We start from the raw sequence: 24083 nt of genomic DNA on the forward strand, positions 1-24083 counted from the left end.
GTCACACTGCACTTTTCGTTCCATTGACTTCCATTCATACGCATGCGAATGCGTCAGACCGGAAATGCAAGCTTGTGCGAAAAAATTTGCATTTTGCTGCGTTCCAAAGTTCAAGTTTGGTGAACTCTGACCTGCGAATTCACATCACGTGAATATGTGGGACCAGTAGAAGATCGATACGTCACTGTGTGACTTCTCTGTTCAGAAATTCAAGAATGAAGGAAACGCTATATAACTTTAGCTGTAGCACAGTATCCTATTTTATATAATACATATTTAAAAGATTATAAAAAATAAAATAAAAAAGAAGCTGCATGGTTTGCAGTGTCAGTGGAAACAGAAACAGATGGTACATTTGAATGAGCACATGTTTTATAATTTTTTTATTGCTTAGGGAGAGAAATACAGAGAGTACAATATAATAAGACGCTTTCGACGCCGTCGCAAAATACACAGTACAAGCACATATTAATCCATGTTGTGATAAATGAGGGGAAACCGTTATATCTTGCTCCCGCCCATATTCGCAGCGTGGTCTGAAATAATTTTGCATGTTCAAAGTCTAGTGTGACCGCCCCTTAAGACTGTATATCATCACACAAGCACTGGATATCCTGACACCTGAATCATACCCTAAACACATAAACTTGTCATTTTGTTTATTTCAGGTTCATGATGCTCAGTTTGGAGTTTGACCACAGCTGTCAGTATGACTACGTTGAAGTGAGGGATGGAGAGAGCTTGAACTCACGTGTGATTGGACGTTATTGTGGAAATGAACGACCACCTCCAATCAAAAGCACTGGCAATTCCTTGCACATTCTTTTCATCTCAGATGGTTACAAGAACTTTGATGGGTTTTTTGCCATCTTTCAGGAGAGCTCAGGTAAGACAGTATTATCAGTTTGCTCTTTATGAATAAATCAAGATTAAGTTAAGCTTGCAAAATGTCAACTTGCAACATGTCAGGATGTACAGCTCACATATTATCCTCTCATGCAATTAAAAAAGCAGCATCATGACTGAACCATTTCTACTTCTGCTGCAGAAGATGAGAACACATTTTTACAATTTTCTTGAGTCATGAAAAAGTTTGCTTTTTAGATATATTTCCCTCTTTCTTTACTACGAGTCATTTGCTTAGTCTACATGCGCTTAAATCTGCATTAACGATGCATTTATGTCACGTGTCACACATGCGCACTTCAATAAGCGACAGAAAGTGAGTTATTACGATTACATGCCGTGCAAAATGGGAATAAGAGGCAAAAAACTAAAACCTTTTGCAACCGGTTTATGCTTTACGCCATTTATGACCTTACTCCGTTAAAAGAAAATGGGTTACCACATTACACTTTACCAAGTGCGTTTTCAGCTTAAGCATAATTGTCTTAAGAACGTGCATGTAAACTCATTATATATATATATATATATATATATATATATATATATATATATATATATATATATATTTTTTTTTTTTTTTTAAATAAGGTGCATTAAAAGTCAATAAATCCTTGATTAATATGAATATTTTAATTAAAAGTGTGTCTCCACGTACTATTCAATAAAATTCTAGCGCATTTAATCTATGAAATGGCAGCAGAGTGAGCGAGTTTTTGGATTTTGGATATGGTAAGATTAAACTAATTTTAGTGAATAAAGTACCACATTTCAGCTTTGTTAGGGTGTGTACACAAAATTTAACGTAACAGTGTAAAAAAATCACGAGTGGAGTGTAACTGGTGTGTTTTATATCGTAGAATAAAACATGAAAGTATCTTGAGTTTGTGTGAACCACTAACCTTATTTTAGGGATTAACCAAAATCCCATTCAAAAAAACCATTGACTCTGGGACGACGGAACCGGAAGTGCTACAATGCTAACTCGCTTTAGGGTTTTTGCCTACAAAGTGACATCATAGTTCCACCACTCTATTATTTTACTATTTTTACTACACCACTCATTTATCAGAGCAGGAGGCTTGAAAGGATCGTGCTGTTAACTGTTTTACATAAGTTAAACTGTGTTGTCTCTGTATGTAACAATGCTCCTCAAAGATGTGGTCTATCCCACTGTTCCAACGGTGAGCGCGATTTCACCAAGTACAAAATGTTCCTAGATCAACATCCTCAACATCCATTCCAGTCAACCAATAAGACTTGAGGGATAACTTTTCTGGAAATATCTGTTTTAGGCTTATGATTGTGGTTAGGTACTTCTACACCCTTGTTAATCAGCAATCGTTTCACACTGATTTTAGAAATAAATTAGGGGTACGGTTAGGTTTTAGGTCATCAACATCTGATTGCTTGGGACTGGGGTCAGATACAAAACTCTCTTCTCCAGGTCTCAGTTCATCGATTCCAGAGTGCTCTTTGTAAACACCAGCTCCTGTAAATACAGACAAGGCATAATACATTGAAGCATCTAACATTAGCTGGGTTATTATATGGTACAGGCTAGGGTGAGTTTGTATTTTGAAAAGGGTGATTTTATTTTTCAGACATACAGTATATTTGATTTTTAGATTTTATTTTTTAAAATAGTCTATGACTAAAAATTAGTAAACTAATTCATTTTGGGATATAATAATGCAGATTTTTAGTTTAGCACTATGCACACTTTTAATTGGCATTATGAAAGACAAAATGTTGACTTTACACATTTTATAAACCGAAATAATTTTATCAGCAAATACTTTTAGATATTATTTTGTTAAATGTTGTGATTTGAGCTACAAATGGTAAACATTTAAGGTGCCATACTGTTGCAGCTGGTAAAATGGTCAGACAGACCACACTCTGCTGCCAAAATATTTAGTCAATATTTAAGAGTGTGCACACTTGGGTAAACACTTCACAAGAGCAAACTCAGAGTATCAAAAAATCTTGGATTTAATGTTGGCACACCAAAGTGGAGTGTTCAAAATAAAAAAAATAAAAAGTAAATCAAAGTTTCTTAAATACCTCTGGTGTTCTGGCCCTAATTGTTTCTTTGGGGAGCCATGGTATCAGATTCTAACCCTAACCTAAGGCTACAGCAATGGTGTCAATCCAAAAAGACATTATCCACTCACTTGACTCACTGACATATGGATTTGTATTGCTAGATTTATCAACAGGTTTAATTTCAGCTTCATTAGTGTGACCATGATTTGCTGTTCAATTTCAGTCTAGTAAACCAGAAAGTCAGACTCATTTAAACATCACGCTGAATAAAACCAGTATGTGACACTGGACCACAAAACCAGTCATACATATTATTGGTATATTGGTAGCAATAGCCAAAAATACATTGTATGGGTCAAAATTATTATTAAATATTTTTCATTTATGGCAAAAATCATTAAGATATTACGTATAGATCATGTTCCTTGAAGATATTTTGTAAATTTCCCACCTTGCATATATCACAACGTCTCGGTTACATATGTAACCCTCGTTCCCTGAAGGAGGGAACGGAAACCTCACATTGGTGATGACAGACAAATTTGGATCTCGCCAGGGGGACCAATCCACTTTGAGTGTTACTAAACGAGCCAATGGACATAGGCATGCAGATTTCACATTTGGCTACCACACTCTGCGGCGTGGCTATAAAAGGCAGCAGGTGCACAGCAGTAATTCATGTTTTCGTTGAGGAGCCGATGACCCGGCAGTGGTGGTACAGCAACTGTGGCGATGGAACGTGACGTCTCTGTTCTCTCAATGTCACATGGCAGATGATAGGACCGAGCTCTTCACAGAGAATGTCGACTACAGCTGTTCCACACAACCCAACGGTAGGACTTGGATAACACTGGGAAAGCATGCCCTTCCATTTGGGGGAAGGGGGGTTTGTAGTCCACGGGGCGCTTTAAAGGAGGTCCGTGGCAGGCAGTCTATTAGACGCTGCGTGCTGCCCCCTAGACCAGTGGTTTTCAACCTGTGGTGGTATTGCAGGTGGGCCGCCAATTACTATTACAAGAAATAATAATATTGTTAATAATGTGTAAGTCATAACATAATAACATAATTTCATATATATATATATATAAATTAAATTAAATTAAATTAAATTAAATTAAATGAATTAAAATTAAATATATGCATTTAGCATATCATTTATATATATATATATATATATATAATTAAATAACAAAAAATAAATATTAAACTGTAACTATTCGAGCTCGCTGATTGGTTTAAGAATAAACCACCAATTTATATTTTTTCTGCATATGCTACAGAACAACAAATTCAAACATGAATAAATGGCTGTCAACATGTTTCCTCCTGACTGCTTGCTCTGCTGACTGTCTATCCACTGCTGAGCTCTGGCTGGATCTGGTTTTCCCGTTTTGCTGAACGGTGCCAGCCCGAGTTATTTTCTGTTCATTGCCAGTTCATTCTAGGGCTGTGTGATTAATAGAAATAGTCATAAAATCACGATTAGAGCGTGCGCGATTTCTAAATGGCTTTATAGCACGATTTTCCGTGGCCCTGACCTCCCGCAGTATGCTATCAGAACCAATCAGAATGCAACAGAACAGAACAGATCAGACCGGGCATATGCCTAACTCCAGGTTCATACACTGTCTTCGATGCACCTTTTTTCCGAGCCCATGTTAACAGATCAGAGCGTTCACACTGCACGCGATAAAAGGCTAGAAATAAAAACGTGCGAAAATAATTAATATCTAGCACATGAGCATAGAGAGAGTTGTGAGTGCACAAGACGCAGTTTAAGTGAGAGGAGACACGTTTTAAGTGTTTGCACACTCTCCGGGCAAGAGCAGCATGTATCTGAGCAAGCACGTCTGGTTTTATGACAGAGAAAAAGGAAATCTGCGTGTGAACAGAGAGATTCGTGCTCGTGCATTATTTTGATGTGCTTTCGCGTTACAATAATGCGCTCTCGCTGCTGCTTCTGAACCACTTGCACAGACTGTATACGCACTGCAGACGGAGTAGGTCTATGTGTGAACCTGTATAATGTATAAAAAATCTATTTCAACACCTGAGGCACCGCTACAATTAATGAGCTCCATGAACAATGCATTGCAAAAAAAATAAAAATCCCTGGACACAGGATTTATTTATATTTATATTTATGTTTTTTTTGCCATAAGTCTATTAATTTTGTTACACCTTTACTATAGTGATTATTTTGACTTATGTCCGTTCTAGAGACGTTACAACTTTTTGATAAATAAATGTCAAAGAAATCGCGATAGTGTTTGTTTTTTTTTCCATATCGCACAGCCCTAGTTCATTCAATAAATACAGTTAACAATCTAGCTTCTGAGTACTAAGTTATTAACCCAACAATAGCGGGGTCATTTAATTTTTTTTTTGCAGTGGGCCGCGCAAACATATGTGTTTGGTTGTGTGGGCCGCGAGTTGAAAAAGGTTGGGAACCACTGGCCTAGGCGATTGTTTTTCTGCCCCCAATGACCACACGGAACCTTACGGGAGGCCTCTCAGGGCCGGCCCCGCGGAACAGCGACAAAGCGGTTTTGCTTCTTTTGTCACAATCTTGTGGTCTGCCACTTTCTATGTGGGGTGCATCAATTAGGTTGTTGCTGCACATCCCCGGACAGCCTGAACCTCCCCCGACAGCCTATGTGACAGATCGCTTCTCATTGGCCCCCCGGCTGTGAGGGCACGGCCCCGCCCACAGACTACGAACAGCCTATTCATCCCCCTGATCACCTACAGTATGTGACCACAAATCGCCACAAATTTGTCCACCCCCAAACTATGTCCCACACTGGGTCCCGCTCTCTGACCATGAACAGCCTATTAGTCCCCATGACCACCAATGTGACCATGAACAGGATATCTATACACTGGCAATCTAAAGACTGTGACCACAAACAGGCTATTTGTCCCCCTGATCTCCTATGTTACCACAAACAGCCTATTTGTATATTTGTACTATTTGTATAGCCTATACACATCTGGCCACTGAGATTTTGTGCACAGAGGAAAGGGATCACGCTTGAGCATGTTGTTACGCAGGACCACAGGGAATGCTCTAACACAGGACAGACATGATCAGTAGGTGTCAGTCATGTAACATACTGATCTGAAGCGGCTGAGAAAATGAATCACAGTGAACTGTAGTCTATTGAAGTTTATTGTGTATTGCACTAAGGGAATTAAAATAGTCATGATTCTGTTATCAACATTATCACATTTTTCATGTCAGTTTGATCACTAAAAATATAATTTCAAAGGTATTACTTTACAGTCTTATTTTTATTATGCTTTGCTACACATTGTGGATCATCTAAAATAACGATCTAATATTTAGCTTAATGTGGTAAGAACTACGACAAGAAAACCAACATACTGTACAGTATTTTTACCACACTCCACTTGTCTTCTGCACAATTTATTACAAAAACAGACACAGACAACCTATTGAGACCATAAAAGCAATTCAGTTTAATTTAAAAGTGTAAATATCCAGTAAAGGCCATCTACACTAAGAGAACAAATAAATTAACAAAATAATGTTGCATAGTGAGTGTTAGTACAGGTTTTCGTTAATGCTTAGGCCTTTAGGCTTCTTTGATGAAATTGACATGAGTTTGAATCTGACAGACAAACAAAATTTAATCAATGTTCCTGTAGCTCAAGTGGTAGAGCATTCCCTCAGCTCGTTAGCGAAGTTGGGGGTTCAAATCCCAGGGAAGACATGTTAAGAGAAATTGTTAGTCTGAATGCAATGCAAGTAGCTTTGGATAAAAGTGTCTGCATAAATTTAATTTAAATTTAATTTTTAATTTAATTTATTTTAATTTCATATCCTGCTTGTTTTCTTCATTTAGCAAAAGCATTACCATTTTGAATTATGTTTTGTTTCTGTCTGTATGACCATAAATTATTGAGCAACAATTTCCCCAGAGAAAAAAAAATGCAGTAATTCAGTGCCTCAAGCTCACGCAACATATTTTAACTTGATATCACAACCTATTAATTATCTAAATAAAATATAGTTAGAGAACCATATTAAAATTAACCCTGCTCAATTTAAATAGTCTGAATACAATCTTTTCAGAATGAGTGCTTTCAACTTAAATTTTAGAAGGTAACTATATCATCTATTTTTATAATGTTTATAATTTTTCTAAACATTTTGCTCTATTCACCAGAATTTTAGCCTACATTATTTCTGAATGTATTAATAAAAGGCAATATAAAGCCTAGTAAAGTTTTTTGCTCTCAAAATGGAGTTTTATATGAGTAGCATAATTTTTAACCATGCAGTAAACATTTTAAATACCTTGACAGTTTTTCCATTGGTTTAATTCATTTGGCCAAAATTTTGTACAAAATTATGTTGTATTGGCCATAACTAGATGCAAGATACCAGACTAAGACTCCTTTCATTTTTCAAGTACTTTTATTATTGTTTTTGTTGTTATTATTATTTCATCAAAAAAGTTAAAAAAAATTATGTTATGAACCTTATGAGTATTCTTGCTGGGCCAGTCTTTTTTTTTTGTTTGGCCGCAAGGGTTGGTACTGTCATGCCACGGAGGTTGAAATATAGATGCTGATATTTAAGGCATCAAAGAAGTGCCCCGTATGAAAGCTACAGTTTGTCCCTTCAAAGGCATAGACCATATGACCACCAGAACATATTGAATAATAAATTCTCAATTAATAATTAATCATTATTTTTGCACAATGTATTGTTTTATTTTTGAACATAGCCATTTGAGGAAAGGCTTTAAACTCAGTCCTCTGGGGGCTGCTCCTGCTTCACAGAGAGCAGGACTCGTGCTAACAGCAATTCCCTTCACCTTCAGCATTTTTGATTTTAGCAAATCAGTTTGGGCAAATTAATGAATGAATGGGGGGGGGGGGGGTAAATTTCAGTGCATTCTTAAACTTGGACTTCATTAAATTGTAGAAATTCAAGCACCAGGAGCAACCCACACTTAGTCTTATTTAACTGAAAAAATCTGTATATATGGTTGAAATAATAGCCTATTTTAGTAAAAAAAAAATGTTTCAAAATATTATTGACTGACGTTTCATAGACGTTCATTTGTTATGCTGGTTTTCAAATTTCTTGCCATTTGTATCCATGCCATTTCACAGAATTTCCACCTACTAAATTACTACACTACTTGTGCAGTCATAATTCTATAATGGTACATCAAGAAAATGAAATAGCAACATCAAGAAATAACACAGGTAACATTTACATTTAATCATTTAGCAGACGCTTTTATCCAAAGCGACTTACAAATGAGAACAATAGAAGCAGTCAGGTCAACAAGAGAACAACAACAGTATACAAGTGCCATGACAAGTCTCAGTTAGTCTAGTATAGAACGCAAAGGTAGTTTTTTTTTTGTGTTTTTTTTTTATAAAATTAAAAGACAAGAAAAGGAAAAGTGCTAGTGTTAGTTGGTTAAGTGCAGGCGAAAAAGATGAGTCTTTTGATGTTTCTTGAAAATGAGTAAAGACTCAGCTGTACGAATTGAGATTGGGAGGTCATTCCACCAGCTGGGGACAGTCCAGGAAAAGGTCCGTGAGAGTGATTTTGAACTTCTTTGGGATGGTACCACAAGGCGTCTTTCACTTGCAGAGCGCAAACTTCTGGAGGGCACATAAGATTTAACCAATGAGTTTAGGTAAGTTGGTGCCGTGCCAGTGGTCATCTTGTAGGCTAGCATCAGTACCTTGAATTTGATGCGAGCAGCTACTGGTAGCCAGTGTAACCTGATGAGGAGAGGAGTAACGTGAGCTTTTTTTGGCTCATTGAAGACAACCCTCGCTGCTGCATTCTGGATCAATTGCAGAGGCTTGACAGTACATGCAGGAAGAGCCAGGAGAGCATTACAATAGTCCAGTCTGGAGAGAACAAGAGCTTGGACAAGAAGTTGGGTTGCTTGCTCTGACAGGAAGGGTCTAATCTTCCTAATGTTGTATAAGGCAAACCTGCAGGACCGAGTCGTTGTAGCAATGTGGTCTGTGAAGCTTAACTGATGATCCATCACAACTCCTAGGTTTCTAGCTGTCCTCGAAGGAGTAATGGTTGACGAACCCAGCTGTATAGAGAAGTTGTGATGAAGCAATGGGTTAGCTGGAATCACCAGGAGTTCTGTCTTCGTAAGGTTAAGCTGAAGGTGATGGTCATTCATCCAGCTAGAGATGTCACTCAGACAGGCTGAAATGCGAGCAGCTACCGTCGAGTCATCTGGTTGGAATGAGAGGTAGAGTTGGGTGTCATCAGCGTAGCAGTGATAAGAAAAGCCATGCTTCTGAATGACAGATCCTAATGATGTCATGTAGATTGAGAAGAGAAGTGGTCCAAGTACTGAGCCTTGAGGAACCCCAGTAGCAAGGTGGTGTGACTTTGAAACATCACCCCTCCAAGACACACTGAAGGATCTGTCAGAGAGGTAGGACTTAACCCACAGGAGTGCGGTTCCAGAGATGCCCATCTTTCTGAGGGTGGACAGGAGAATCTGGTGATTAACAGTGTCAAAAGCAGCAGAAAGGTCCAGTAAGATGAGTACCGAGGATTTTGAAGCTGCTCTTGCTAGTCGCAGGGCTTAAGTAACCGAGAGTAGAGCAGTCTCAGTTGAGTGGCCACTTTTGAAGCCAGATTGGTTGCTGTCCAGGAGGTTGTTCTGTACAAGGAACATAGAAAACTGGTTGAACACAGCTCGCTCAAGTGTCTTTGCAATGAATGGAAGAAGGGATACCTATCTGTAGTTTTCAAGAAGCGCTGGATTTAGAGATGGTTTCTAGAGCAGTGGGCTTACCCGAGCCTGCTTGAATGCTGAGGGAAATGTTCCAGAGTGAAGAGAGGAGTTGATAACGTGAGTAAGCGAAGGTATGATTGAAGAAAAGATCGCTTGAAGGAGGTGAGTGGGGATCGGATCAAGTGGACAAGTAGTAGGGTGATTGGACAGGAGAAGTTTGGAGACGTCCATCTCTGAGAGTGGGGAGAAGGAGGAGAAAGAGTGTGCGTCGGTCATTGTGAAGTTGTCCTCAGTCTGCGGTGTGGAGAATTGGTCACTGATGGTTCTTGTCTTATTTGTGAAGAAAACTGCAAAGTCGTCCGCTGTAAGAGTCGATGGAGGAGGAGGGTGGAGGAGGCGGATTAAGAAGAGAAGAGAAAGTCTTGAAGAGTGTCCGAGCGTCACAACAGCTGTTAATTTTGTTGTGGTAGTAGGATGTTTTAGCCATGAAGACATTTGCAGAGAAGGAATAGAGGAGAGACTGATACACACTGAGGTCTGTAGAGTTTCTTGATTTCTGCGATTTCCTCTCTGCAGCCCTGAGTTTAGAGCGATGTTCACGGAGAACCTCGGACAGCCAGGGGGCAGATGTGGCGGTGTGTGCTGGTCTAGACAACAGTGGGCAAAAGTTGTCCAAGCAAGATGTTAAAGTGGAGCAAAGAGTGTCCGTAGCGCTGTTCGTGTCCAGAGCAGAGAACCGAGAGAGAGCAGGAAGCGAGGACAGAACCCCAGAAGATTGGCGAGATGGAGAGAGTGAGCGTAGGTTCCGTCGAAAGGTGACCTGCGTTGGAGAGTGCTAGGTTAGCAGTAATGAGGAAGTGGTCTGAGGTGTGCAGTGGAGCAACTGAAGAGTTGTCCACAGAGCAACAGCGCGTGTAGATGAGGTCCAGTTGGTTGCCTGATTTGTGAGTCACTGTAGTAGACACTAGCTTGAGATCAAATGAGGTGAGCAGAGTTTTGAAGTCAGCAGCCTGGGGTTTATCTAGGTGGATGTTGAAGTCACCAAGCAGTACCAGAGGAGTACCATCTTCAGGAAAGTTTGATAGCAGCACATCCAACTCCTCAAAGAAGTTTCCCAATTGACCTGGGGGACGATAAATGACCACAAAGTGGATATTAACAGGGTGGGTTACAGTAATGGCATGTGATTCAAATGAACCAGTACCTGTAGGTGATGGCTGAAGATCAAATTTCCATTCTTTTGATATAAGGAGACCTGTCCCTCCACCCCTCCCAGTGGTACGAGGAGTGTGGGAACAAGTGAAATTAGTGGAGAGGGCTGCAGGGGTGGCAGTATCTTCAGGTTTGATCCAAGTCTCTGTCAGTGCCATGAGGTTGAGACCGGAATGAGCAGCAATAGAAGAAATGAAGTCTGCTTTGTTAACTGCAGACTGGCAGTTCCAGAGACCAACTGGAATAGAGAGCGTAGTAGTAGAGGTCAGAGGGACAGGCCGTAGGTTTGTCAGACAGGCCTTCCTGCGACATACATAGCGTGCTCTCCGAGTGTTAGTAGTGATAGTAGAGATCTGAAAGCACATAGTGACATAGTAGATAGAGTCCAGCTGTTACAGAAGTAACAGCTGGACTAGTGTCACTAACACTAAGCTAACTGTAACTGGGCTGATGAGATGAGAGGCGTTCGGATTCATGTGCAAACTTCATTAACCCTCTGGGAGTCTAAGGGTATTTTTGGGGCCTGGAGAAGTTTTGTCATGCCCTGACATTTGTGCTTTTTTCAGTTTCTTATAAACATCTAAATGGCTAAAGTCTAATCTCACTGTAATCAGCACAAACTGGGCTATAATAATATGTGACCAGCATGTATGTACATGATTGAGTGTTTTTGAGAAAAAAATGTTATGCGTGGTTAGTGAAAAACTAAAAATTTTAAAACACTTGAATAAGGCCATAAAACACATACAGAACATTGGTTCCCGGGACTTTTGAGAACTGGAGCTTGTAGCCTAAAATTTTTATTTCGAAATTATGTGAAAATCATCTTGTTTACTCACTCACAGAAAACATTACATTGATTAAAATTTTCTAAGACACTTTTTTGTAGAAAGGGTCTATGCGAGAGGGCGTGAACTATCAGCATTATGTTGTGATTTACAACTGAGAAGAAAAAGGCCTGCATAATGAGCTGCATAATGAGCCTCTCAGTCATCTGTGTCACTGAGAGGGAAGAGTTACAAGAAAGAATGTGAGGACAAAATAAATGTATATATTTTTATGTTTGTAGTTTATTTAGAATATATTTAATTATCCCACAACATACTTTAATATCCACTTGGGGGAGCAGTTAAACAGTTTATTAGGAACAATCAAAGCTTTCAAAACTGAATTTTTAGCATCATTACTCCAGTCACACACTGATGTTCTAAAAAACACATTTATTGTTGTTAGTATTATTATTATTATTATTTTAATTATTATTATCATTATTATTATTAATGTTGAAAAGAGCTGAGAATATTTTTTCAGGTTTTTATTTTGATAAATTGAAAGAACAACATTGTGTGTTACATTAGTTACATATCGATTTATTTGTTACATTTATATTATTTACATCAAGCTTTTGTTATTGAAACTTTATAATGTTTCACTTGATTATACATTTAGTCAGGAATTATGGTTTGGAAAAATTCTAACTAGTTAAATGTTTACACATTATCTAAAACCTATAGTATATACAACTATATTTTATTCTAAGTATATAAATAAATAAAAAGAGACTTACTCATGTTTATGATCTCTGCTGAATAAAGCACTACATTCTTTTTTCTGAGGAAATCCAAATCTCAAATCCTGAGGTAATCCTCATCACATCTTCTTGGGGTGAATTATTTCTTATTCCTCTCTGCGCAAAGCAAACAGTAAAATAAAAAAATAAAAAAGAACGGTCTTGCTGCTTTGTTTTCTGTGTGGGAGTTTACAAGCCGTGAGCTTCAAGTGAAACTTTCTAATCTCAATAGCGCGTTCAGAGTGTGGGCATGGTCGCATTAGATATAATGAAGGGAGACATGAAAGTCGGACATTGCGCTGTTTTCATATAGATTACTTTATCACAGAATATTTGTTTTCAGTAGCATTTGTCTAGTTTAACAGTCATGTCAAGCTTTCTATAGATATATTTCTCATTTCTCTTCGTTGAGTATTCACTGAGTTACAGTTCATTTTAATGACGCGTTTCTAAATGAAGATCAGCGCAGACAAAGGCTGCAAACAGCACACCTTGTTTGTTATCTTTATTTTATAAATGCACAAAGTTTTGTTGTTTTGTCTGTATACAAATATAAGTAAACCCTTTACAGATTCGATTTATGTATTGCTCTTATCTGTACAATCAAAACTGAAAGTGTAATTTAAGTTCTTTTTGGGGTTATCAGGAGAAGATGCATCATTACGCGTATATGCTGGGATTGACTCCAGAGGGTTAACCACAGAATGTTGTTCCTTGCACCACCTGGTGGATATTTTGTGAAGCAATTATTGATATTATATTATGATTATATATGATTATATATTATATGATCAATTATTGATTATAGGATATTGTGTGTTTTTAAAAAACTGAAAAAGGGACTGCTGGGAGATCCGTGCAGAATTGCAGGCTGCTGCTTGATAATAGATGCATTCTCGGTGGCCAGATCTGTATGTCCACTGGCAATCTAAGGACTGTGACCACTAACAGACTATTTGTCCCCCTGACCGCCTGTGTGACCACAAAATTACTATTTGTTCACAGAACAGACTATTTCGAACAAGGTCCGTCACAGCATGCAGTTCATGTAGAACTGCCAGGTCATGGCCACTCACGTGCAGATCTCTCAGGACTTTGGCCTGATGGACCTGCAATAACGCCATAGCGTGAAGGGCAGAAGCTGCCTCTCCACAAGCACTGCCAGTTAATTCTGACAAATACTTACAGGCCTGTGAGGGGAGACATGGGTCACCCTGCAGAGTGGTAGCGGCTGTTGGACACAGTTGCATGGCCACAGACTGCACCAAAGAGGGAATGCCATCGTACACCAAAGTGGCCCCACCTTTGAGGGTGGTGAGGGCGCAGGAGCTACAATTCAATTCAAGTTTTCAATTCAAGTTTATTTGTATAGCACTTTTTACTATACAAATCATTGCAAAGCAACTTTACAGAAAATTAAGGAAGTAGCTTATAAGTGGTGACTATCAGTTCATGTGCATATGACAGGAATTTTCAGAATAAATACAAGACGTAGTCAAACAGACAATGAACACTATTAACAGCAATTATTATATGATGCAATCACACTTGTAGCAATATTTGTTAGTTCTGTATGTTGTTTCAGGGTTAGCATCATTTGAGGTCCTCTGAGGTGTTCAAATCATCTCTTTTCAGGTGTTTTGGATCCAGACTGGTGCTTGTATAAATCCTAGTTACCATTGGATATGAATCCCATGGCAAAACAGAGAAAAAAAAGACATAAGTAGCGTAGCTGCTGTTCCTAAAAAGTCAAATTAATTAGTTTAACCCTTTAGAACCTAAAGCTAAAATTGGCCGTTTTCACACATTTTGGTTCTTTGAGTATAAAATTATAACATAATGTGGTATCTTCAAGTGTAAGGTGTCATTTTTTTCAGAAAATTATAGGCTTTCGGGAAATTACAGTTATTGTACATTATTTTGTGTAATGATTAGTAAATAGAATTTAAATAGACAAAAAAATTAAAAACGGGAAGAAATTGTACTGGTTTTTATTTAGAAAATATCTGAAAACTCGAAAGAATCTAATGCCTCAATCTTGAAAAAGGAACTATAATACATATGTACAAGTCTTTTTGAGGCACTGGATTGCACAGTTTTCACTCAGGAGCCATTTGTTGTACTCCAGTTCTCCAGGCGTTTTTGGATCCTTCAATCCAGTCATTTAAATGTGGTGCTCTCTGAAGCAGTTCCTGTCTAACTGCAAGCATAGTCCCACATCACATTCCTTGCACTTCCATGGGGTACTCCTTTTGCATCGTATGCAACTCTGTGAAAGGTCTTGAGTATCACTCACAGGAACAGGCAGATGATCGCATCTCTCTCTCAGCCGGCCATCCAGGGGAACACCTGTGAGTAGAGCAGCTAGCAGCTTTGCCGTGTCATGAGCTTATCATGGTGGATGGCACACAGCTCTTTGTGTAAAATGAAGCTGTTGGTCACTGCAATGTCCAGGAAGTGCTGGAAAATGTTCACATACAACTTGTTTTATGGGGCACCGACTTTGTTCTGAGCATCTTGTTGGAGGTGTCAAGCCCCCCCCCATGTACTTATTGTACAGCTACAGCTGCGACCACGGCCCCGGCCCCTCTGAGATGGTGTTGTGTTCGATGTAGATGGCCCATTTGCTTCTTCGTAGATAACTGGAGAAGCCACACTGAGAAAAAAACTAAAACAAAAAAAAGCAGCATTTGTTACAAACTCACTATATATGTACATAAAAATACTTTTCATTATGAAGCAATTTATTAGTAAGAGAAAATTGGTAAAAAATAATATATAAATATACAATAAATAAATAACTATAATAATAATACAATAAAATAATAAAAATAAAGCCTGCAGTTACTTACATTTGCATACACACAATCAAACACACATGCACCTACACACACACAAATATACAGATATAGACATAAACGCATGCATGCACAAAGTCACGCATGCACATACACACACACACATTTGCATACACATCATAGACTGTATAAGATACACACGTGCACACATACACAAATAGATACACATGCACACAGATACACACAAACAGATATACACATACACACAAACACACAGATATACACATGCACACATTAGCAGTAGCACACACAAACACACACATAAACGTATGCACACACGCATGCACTCACACAAACATACATATACACATACACGCACACATTCGCATACACACACACATGCACCTTTACTTACACACACACAAACACACACAGAGAAAGAGAGTGAGAGATAGAGACAGAGATAGATATGTCCATGCACTTACATACAAACAGAAAATGATGTATGCATGCACACGCACCCATACACATAACGCTAACGTAACATGAGCAAATATGGACGCATGCATGCACATACGCGCACACATGTGTGCAACGCAGATATAAGTGTGTGAAACAGTGTTTTTTCGAACAGAAACACGGAGTCTGACTATTTTATTCATTTCTCATTGATTCATCAGAAAGAAACAAATAAGCTTCACTTACCAATCCACGACTGGATCAAAACCAGCAGCATACACCTCCTCAACGTCTGAATACAGACTCCGGGTCCGATGAATCATGTTCAGCCTCTTCCCAGGTGTAATCAGAGATCAAATCAATCGCCTCCTCTTGTGTAAAACCTTTTTTCGCCATGTTTTTGTTCGTTTTTTTTTTATATTTCACACTCTCAAACGTTCAAACCTGCTGCGCTCCGTATCTGCCGCTTCAAATCCGCCCTTCCCCCTCTGCCCGAAAGCCGCTGTGATTTGCTGCTGGAAAGCATGCAGTTACCGTATTAAGCTGTATATTGTCTTAAAGCGCAAGCTGTCTTCTATCAGACGCAATTTGATTTTTTTGGGTTGCTGAGTTATGAAAACATTAATACCACATGGTAAATTGTGTCGGCGCCGACACGTTCGGTTTTAAAGGGTTAACCCAAGCTAAAGAATAATACTGCACATTTGATCAGATATAACTGCAGTCACAAATTATGAGATGCATTATTTGAATGTTTGGCGAAAGAGATGTGTTTTTAATCTACATTTAAACAGAGAAAGTGTGTCTGAACCCGAACATTATCAGGAAGGCTATTCCAGAGTTTGGGAGCCAAATGCGAAAAAGCTCTACCTCCTATAGTGGACTTTGCTATCCTAGGAACTACCAAAAGTCCAGCGTTTTGTGACCAGGGAGCGTGATGGATTGTAGCGTGGTATAAGGCTAGTTGGGTATATAGGAGCTAAACCATTTAGTGCCTTTAAGATAAGTAATAATAATTTGTAACTGATAGGGAACTTAATAGGTAGCCATTGCAGGGACTGTAAAATTGGGGTAATATGATTATATTTTCTTGACCTGGTAAGAACTTTAGCCACTGCATTTTGGACTACCTGTAGCTTGTTTACTGAAGATGCAGGAAAAACACCTAGAAGTGCATTACAATAGTCCAGTCTAGAGGTCATGAATGCATGAACTAGCTTTTCTGCATCAGAAACAGGTAACATGTTTCGTAACTTGGCAATGTTTCTAAAACTGTTTTTGAAAATATGGTTTTCAAAAGACAAGTTGCTATCTAATATAACACCCAGATCTTTGACTGTAGAGGAAGTAAAAGTACATCCGTCTAACTATAGTCTATTAGAACTGTTTTTTGGTCCAATAAGTAATATCTCTGTCTTTTCTGAATTTAATAGGAGAAAATGATTGGTAATCCACTTTACATTTTTTTCATTTTTTTATTTTTTTACATCCAAAATACATTTTTTAACACACTCTGTTAGCTTAGATAATTTGGAAGTTTCATCTGGTCTCGTTGAGATATATAGCTGAGTATCATCAGCATAACAGTGGAAGCTAATTCCGTATTTTCTAATAATATTACCAAGAGGCAACATGTACATTGAAAATAGAAGGGGACCTAGGACGGATCCTTGTGGCACTCCATATTTTACTGATGATAAATGAGATGACTCCCTATTTAAACAAACAAAATGGTAGCGATCGGACAGGTAGGATCTAAACCATCTTAGAGCCTGCCCTTGAATACCTGTATATTTTTGTAATCGATCTATGGTGTAGAACGCAGCACTAAGATCAAGTAAAACTAGCAATGAGATGCAGCCTTTATCTGACGCAAGAAGCAAGTAATTTGTAATTTTAATTAATGAAAATCTTTATACAGATCTTTTTTTTTGCAAGGAGCACAATTGAGCAGACACAACTTTTTTCTAAAATTTTAGACATAATGGAAGATTTGAAGTTCACTAGGATCTAGTTGTGGTTTCTTAATAACAGGCTTGAATGGTTTTGGGATGTGACCTAAAGATAACAACGAGTTAATAATATTGAGAAGCGGTTCTTTGACTACAGGTAACAGCTCTTTCAGTAATTTAGTGGGTACAGGATCTAATAAACCTGTTGTTGTTTTAGATGCAGTGACAAGTTTATTTAGCTCTTCCTGTTCTATAGTTGTAAGCACTGCAGTTTATCTTTGGGTGCGATGGATGAAACTGAAGTATTAAGTTAAATTAAATTTAAAATTAAATGTTTTAATTTATGCACTTAGCAGATGCTTTTATCCAAAGTGACTTACAGTGCATTCAGGCTATCAATTTTGACCTATCATGTGTTTCCAGGGAATCAAACCCCCAACGCTTGACAGTCATTTCATCTAGTTCATGTGTATTTTTGGGTACACATAGCAGTTGAGATAAATCAGGCAGGTTATTTGTGAATCTATCTTTGGTGGCTGGAACAATAGTTCTGCCCAGACGGTAACTCATATAAGCCATATATTTAATATCAGTGATATGCAGCATGCACGATACAAGGAAATGGTCAGTAACATCATCACTTTGAGGTACGATATTTACAGTAGGTAGACAACCAGAATGGGTAATACCGACGCCGCAGGGCCGCTGCGTTAACTGCAAGTCAGTCGCTTGTTAAAATCATTTGTGAAACTACCGCCAGGTGGCTCAAAGGGACTGATTGCGAACTGAATGTAATTGTAAAATGTTGGTTTGTAAACGGAGATGAAAGGATGAAGTAAAACAACAATAACATTATAATATAACATTATAACATCCTTAAATGGCATTAAAAATAGGATAGTCTTATGCTACAGTCTACTACAAAAATTTAAAGAAAGACCTTTACACAAAGGATCTTATGCATGCTATTGTTATTAAACAGTCATAACAAAGTATGATATTTTTTTTTTCATCGAACAATGATGGAGCTATTCTTTACCCATCTTTTATGGTGTTTTCTTAGCAGCATACTGTATAAAACAAAAACAGCTCTATATAAAAAAAAATGAAAATTTTATATTGTTGTAGTAGTTATGAACAAATACAAAGATGGAACTCTTTTTATATGGAACTCTATAACTCTTTATATGGAGAGTTTTTACTCAGTTGGTTCTCTATTTGGGCTTTGTTTTTTGGTTCAAAGCAGGAATTATGGTCTGGCTGAAATGGGCTCGTGAAGGAATATTGTAACAGGACTCAATTACATTAAGCATGTTGACATGTTTGAAGTATTCCCGCTAGTGTACCCTAACTTTAAAGAAACGGTTTGATCCACTTCAAATGTTGACTACTGTATAGCGCAATATAGTTCATTAGTTATTATAATTTAATTTCAGAGGAAGTTGCCTTAACTCAAAAAAGAAAAAAGAAAAAAACTGCAAACTGTTGCATTAAATTTATTTTGTTGCGTCCAAAGTATCCATCTATGAACATGTTTAATAGGCTATTTTAGATTTGGGAAAATACACATGCGTTACAGACATGACATTTTGGGAGTTTTGGGAGACATTATATTTTGTTGACTTTATGTGATTTAAAATGCACAAACCAGAAGAACAATATCTGCAGAGAAGGACTGGCCATTCTCAAAACATAAAATATCAATTTTATTTCAATTTTCATTTTTGTGTTTCTGAGAAAAAAATTTACATTTTAGGCATCTCTCCATTACAGACTGTTCTGAAAGAAGTATTTATGCAAACGTGTATAAAATGCTTTAAAAACTTTAACAGAGATGTCTAGAGGGTATTTAATAAGTCTGCTAGTAGTCGTTCATTTGTCATTATTTGTTGCTTTATTCAACTAATCGCAGGTTTATATTAAATTTACATCTATAATCCATAATGAGCCTAAATATATTCTGTGTTCAAGCAAATGCATTTAGTTTCTCACAAAGCACAGGCATAAGTAGTCTAATAATTGTGAAAAAGGAGACATTTTAATTATTTATTAATAAACAAATGTTTATTAATAATACATTTCAAGCTTTCTGTAGATATATTGCTCATGTATGTGAGACTCCCAAATTTTCTGTTATTTTTATTATTAGGAAAAAAATTCACGTGATCGAGAGGGCGCCTCCCTGTCATGCATGCGCATTAATAATTTTCGCACAAACACTTGAATGAATAATAATTCACATTTTGCATATACATTACAAAGTAAATAGTTTTTTTTTTGCTTGTTTTACATGCAGCTATCCAAAATAAAATGATTAAAAGATCATTAAAAGATTTTTTTAAGATAAAATATGTAGACAAATAAGAATAAATGCTGTGCACTCGGCATCATGCACGCCTAGCAAATCTTGCACTGATATTTTACGGATATTTTACGAATATTATACATACCTGCATTTAAATGCAGCTGCAATTTATTATTTTTTTTATTATAATTATAATATTAATAATAAAGCAAGTAAAGAAGACTTCCTTTAAAATCTCTGATAATTAGCGCTCTATCAACGGTAACCAAAAGGTCTGAGAGGAAATCTGCAAATTATTTTAGGAATTCTGTATATGGCCATGGTGGTCTTTAGAAAATTTTCAGTACATTCGTAAGACAGACGCAAGTGCCGTTATGTACCGAAGCTTTATAAACAAAACGAACAGTTCAAAAACGTAATACATAAAAGTGCAGAGTAATGTTACTGCGTTCACACTGCTGGCGTGGAAAGCGTCAAAAATCACTCTTGCCGCTCTCCTCACGGCGAAGCAAACAAGCTTGTGCAGACTAACCACAAGGAGGGTAACATTATAAGTTAACCTCATTAAATATTGTTGTGGACAAAGTATTAAGATCCTTTACCTAATAATGTGTAAAGCACTGTAAAAATACTCCGATGCAAGTAAAAGTCTTGCATTGAAAATGCTACTTAAGTAAATATAATCAAGTATAAACATTACTTAATATAAGTATACTCAGGGAAATTTGTTTAAAAGTAAACTGGGACTACAGTACTATTATTTATTATATCATTATTATTCAGCAACTCACCAGGCTGAACTCACTCATCTCAGACACCTTGGTCCACGTATCACTTTTAATTAATTTTTTATCATAGATTGTAAACCCGAAACAGCAATAATCAAACTGTCCTATATTTTGCTTGGGAACTAATGTGGTCGGAGCTGCGTTCTTTGAAATCCTCTCAAGCGGTGGACTTCTACGTTCCGATTGGTTGCTGCCCAATCCATTAGCTCATTACCATAAAGTTGCCTTGATTTCAACTCTCCTCGACGCTCTCAATGGCCAAGTCGTACCGCGCCGCTCACCGCCGCTGTTCGCCGCTGTTCGCCGCTGGCTTACATTGAAAATGAGTGACTTCCGGCCACTTTGACGCTCTCGACGCCGGCGGTGTGAACGCACAGTTTTGCATTTGCCGCCTTCTCCTGCCCTGTCGTTACCAAGCAACGGGGTAAACAGCTGCTGGCTTGATGACGCAAAGCGAACCGCGGTTCAGACTCGAATATAGTTGCACAGTCCAGCGGGGGCAGGGGGAGGGGGAGCAACCGAACTCGGGTTCGGACCAGGCAAGTGAACCAAGTGTGAAAGCACCCTTAGAAACAGAACAAGTAGAAAGTTCCTAAATGGACTCTATGGCAGTGACGGGGTAATGCGAAAGACATGGGGTGTATTTATAATTTCTGAGCTCAGGACAGGCACGCTTAAAGGTCCAAAGGCAGGTTTTTGAGCTGTGACAGCCAGTTCACAATCAGCCCCCATGGCTGGTTCAGAACAGGAAGAGAGTTCAGAGATGGCCTTCTTGGCCGGTTCAGGACAGGAAGCAAGTGACCTTCGTAGCCGTGACAGGACAGGCAGAGAGCTGATAAGTGGAAACCACTGACACCTCTGGAGGTTCTGCAGCAGTAACATCAGGAAACATGGAGGGTTCAGTAATGGTCTCTTCGACCACAACACGACAGTCTGAGAGTGCATTGCTGGGGGCCACCACCATGCAAGGAGCTGAAGCGAGCACCGCCTCCTCCAGAGGCTCTGCAGCATACTTCGGTGAACTATGCAGATTCCTTAGGGTGTCTGGAGTCTTTATTCTTCTTAATGATACACAGTTTGTCCAGATCAAGTATAAGTATGTTTTAACATGCTTTAAATTTTGTACAATAATAATCTGTGGCCACCTGTGATCTTTGCATGTCTTTAAAAGTTTAATTTAAATGAGGGGAAAAAAAGGCAATTGTGTAAAATTCCTGTAATTCAAGATATTTTTGCAACTGGTTGCAAGTTGGAGTCTAAAATATGAATTTATTTTCAGGTTTTATTATCAAACAAAAGATAAAAATCCCAAAAGATAATCTTTGACAATATCCTCTTGAAAGCCCCAATGCATGTATTATATGCAATTTGACCTCTCAAGAAAACAAATCTTTTATTTTCTTGTTGTCTTGTAAATTTAACATAACATCTATATTTATATATGACTATGTTTGTTTAGACATGTGCATATACTTTAATGCATAATGTATGATTGTTGGAACTGAATGTGTGATGTGTAAATGTATTTGTGTAGAATGCATATCCTCTCCATGTCTGCATGATGGCACCTGCATCGTAGACTCATCTCACTCCTTCCACTGTGCCTGCCTTGCTGGATATACTGGAAAGAGATGTGAACATGGTGAGAACAGTCTTTTTAAGAGATAAATTAACAATTTCATTCTATCCATACACAGACATGACTAGAGGTTAAGTCTAGACTCAAACTGCAGGTAACTTGTTGTTCCTGCTACTGCTGATGTTATTTTGTTTAAAATCTGTTAACACTTGTTTATACTACTAACCTTACAAGACAAATTCATGCCATATATTTTATAAGGCTGCACTTTTTATTCTGCCCCTGATATATGTTCCATCTACACAAACTTGACAGTAAACTAACAGGATTCAGAAAAGGTTCAAAACAGGAGGATGGCTTTTACTGTTATGCTCTCTTCCGATAGTTTTCAGTTGTTTTTTTTTTGTAAAAAAAAAAAAGGCTCTCCAAGGCACAACGTGTGAGGAAAACGGAGAGGAGCAATTTCTGGCTAACTGCAGGGAGATAATCTAGAACACTGCAGTCATTTACTGGTAAACCTCTAACCTAAGAGTCACATTAGCTGAACCAACCACTAAGAAAACAGTTCAGTTATCAATGCCATTTTTGATCTAACATCATACTGCCACACTGTGTTGCAAATGACCATGGACAGGGCTTGTGATAAGTAAATCAGTCATGCACTTATAAAAGATATATATATATATATATATATATATATATATAAATTTTTATATATTTTTTTATATTATTATATTAAATTGATTTCTATTACACTTTATTTAGGGCCATTTCCCCCCTAAGTTTATTAAATGTACAACACTGTACAGTATGTGTCATCTATCATGTCAAATTCTTAAATTAAATATCAAACCAAACCACCAGTAGGTGGCAGCACACAACTGTGTTAATGAGTGAGTTGTTGAGTCATTCATTCAATTCATCTAAACAGTTAATTTATTCAAGAATGAAGCAGGTGCCTTTCATGACTCATTTGATTTGTAACAAAACACTGTTGAGATGCACAACAGATCTGCTGTGGGTTTTAATTGGAGCTATGTTTGTTGGCAAAAATAGAGTGTAATTGTGTAATTCACTTAATATCAACTTCTTGTTTATTGAACTGCTTGTATAAAATTATTGTCACATTGCAATCATGTTGAAAATCGGGAAAACATCACTCTTGACCATTTGGTGTTGCTTTTGTGTTGCTCTTGGTTGTTTGAATTTCTCTACAAGTTTCTTTCTCACACACAGTTTGTCTGCGCAAGCCTCAATTTTGCACAACCTTGTTAATTTTCAGTCACTGTTTTTACACCTAATGAAACCAGAATCATTACACGCTAATGTTTTTGGTGTATAAAGTCTCTGCTTTCCTGGTTATTTTTTATTATTCACATTTTAATCAAGCAACTTGTCCCAGACAAGTGGAAGAGTGGACAAGCATTAATGCCGAGCCCTGTCTATGTATATATGATCTACCAGTGCTTGAGTGCAGAAGTCCTTTGGTTCCAGCCTACGGGAATACAGAGCATCTGGATGTAAGGGTTGGAGGACATGCTGTGTTCCAGTGTGACCCTGGATACACATTAAAGGGTTTCAGGATGGCCACCTGTTTATTGGATGGGTCATGGAGTACACCAAGTCCACAGTGTGGTAAGCAACTAAAAACTCATAATAAGATATGGATCTCCAAGCAAGGCATAAAAACAACTTTTGAATAAA

General features: G+C 37.8%; 1 protein-coding gene across 2 annotated transcripts in view; it reads left to right on the forward strand.

Annotated features, from left to right (window-relative positions):
- The window catches only part of pamr1b (peptidase domain containing associated with muscle regeneration 1b), a 161650-nt gene that overhangs the window by 116523 nt on the left and 21044 nt on the right, over positions 1-24083 (forward strand). The window contains exons 5-7 of one of the 2 annotated variants that reach the window (XM_059536952.1): positions 669-886; positions 22335-22442; positions 23844-24014. In XM_059536952.1, coding sequence (XP_059392935.1) covers positions 669-886; positions 22335-22442; positions 23844-24014 — 497 coding nt within the window. The remainder of the gene's footprint in view (positions 1-668; positions 887-22334; positions 22443-23843; positions 24015-24083) is intronic. The other variant, XM_059536953.1, reaches the window with a different exon arrangement.

The sequence above is a fragment of the Carassius carassius genome, chromosome 43 (genome assembly GCF_963082965.1).
Source record: "Carassius carassius chromosome 43, fCarCar2.1, whole genome shotgun sequence".
Lineage (NCBI taxonomy): Eukaryota > Metazoa > Chordata > Actinopteri > Cypriniformes > Cyprinidae > Carassius > Carassius carassius.